Below are 1,842 nucleotides of genomic sequence, written 5' to 3' on the forward strand. Positions count from 1 at the left end.
ACAGAGATAGAATACAGAGAGAGAATACAGAGATAGAATACAGAGATAGAATACAGAGATAGAATACAGAGTGAGAATACAGAGATAGAATACAGAGAGAGAATACAGAGATAGAATACAGGGATAGAATACAGGGATAGAATACAGAGAGAGAATACAGGGATAGAATACAGGGATAGAATACAGAGAGAGAATACAGGGATAGAATACAGGGATAGAATACACAGAGAGAATACAGAGAGAATACAGAGAGAGATACAGAGAGAGAATACAGGGATAGAGTACGGATAGATACAGAGAGAGAATACAAAGAGATAATACAGGGATAGAGTACAGGGAGAGAGATACAGAGAGAATACAGGGATAGAATACAGAGAGAGAGAGAGAAATTTCCAAGAGATTTTTAATATAATAATCAAATTTCTGCACATTCCCTTACTACAGGTACAGAAATCTGAAATGGGAAATTCGTTCAACTCAAAGTCCCCCCCGCCCCCCCATACCCTTCTTACTTTGGCAGATCTTCCAGGTCAAAGAATCCATCACTAGTAATGCCATGCTCGGCACCTGAAATGTACAAGAAAAAAACAGGTTCAGCGAATGGACAAGTGAGAAAATACATCCGACTTTTCTTCCTTTCTACAGGAGAAAAAAACATGAGACAACCCGACAACCGAGACTGACCACTAACTACAAGACCGGTCATGACGTATACATCCACTGACCACTACGTATGCATCCACTGACCACTAGGTATACATCCACTGACCACTAGGTATACATCCACTGTCCACTATGTATGCATCTACTGACCACTACGTATACATCCACTGACCACTACGTATACATCCACTGACCACTAGGTATACATCCACTGACCACTACATATACATCCACTGACCACTACGTATACATCCACTGACCACTATGTATACATCCACTGACCACTATGTATACATCCACTGACCACTACGTATACATCCATTGACCACTAGGTATACATCCACTGACCACTACGTATACATCCCGGCCAGAGGTGACCTCTCACCTGGAATGTTTGGGATGTCAGCTTTCCCCCCTGTGGCGATCAGGATGTGGTCAGCAGCGTACTTCTGACCGTTGACCTCCACACACTTGTCCTGTGTGAAGCTGGCGTGGCCCACGATCGTCTCCACGCTGGCCTGAGAGGTCAAGGACAAAGTGGTGGACACAAACAGGTGAGAACATCACAAAGCACAGGGAGGGGAGGTAGTTTTAGTAAGGTTTTACGGTGCTCGCAACGGCATAAGGTCGTATGAGCGCATTTGTCCTCAAGACCAAAACAACAGTTTTACTTTTAGTAAGCGTTTTACGGCACTAGCAACACAATAAGGTCATATAAGTGCCGAAGATTAGAGGCGTTACAAGAGAGTTACAAACACAAAAAAAGAAGGAGGAGAGTTCAGGACGATAGATGTTTGACAGGAAGGAAGAAGCAAACGACAGGAAAGGACCCGCCAACCACCCACCCAACACAACAACAACGTGACAGCACACACGTAAGGGGAATTACCAGCTGTGTATGGTGGTGACATGACTCCACTCTCACTCACACAGGCAGAAACATGACATGACTTCACTGACACAGACACAGACAGAAACATGACATGACTTCACTCACACAGACAGAAACATGACATGACTTCACTCTCACAGACAGAAACATGACATGACTTCACTGACACAGACACAGACAGAAACATGACATGACTTCACTCACACAGACAGAAACATGACATGACTTCACTCTCACAGACAGAAACATGACATGACTTCACTGACACAGACACAGACAGAAACATG

The 1,842-nt window shown here is 43.9% G+C and overlaps 1 protein-coding gene across 1 annotated transcript in view; it reads right to left on the reverse strand.

The window, feature by feature from the left end:
* Positions 1-1,842, reverse strand: part of LOC101847425 (glutathione reductase, mitochondrial) — a gene marked incomplete in the record, with an annotated part of 15,999 nt that overhangs the window by 8,210 nt on the left and 5,947 nt on the right. Inside the window, 2 exon segments of the mRNA XM_005099664.3 lie at positions 513-567; positions 1,049-1,181. Of these exon segments, the coding sequence (XP_005099721.2) occupies positions 513-567; positions 1,049-1,181 (188 nt within the window).

The sequence above is a fragment of the Aplysia californica genome, unplaced genomic scaffold, assembly GCF_000002075.1.
Source record: "Aplysia californica isolate F4 #8 unplaced genomic scaffold, AplCal3.0 scaffold00221, whole genome shotgun sequence".
NCBI lineage: Eukaryota > Metazoa > Mollusca > Gastropoda > Aplysiida > Aplysiidae > Aplysia > Aplysia californica.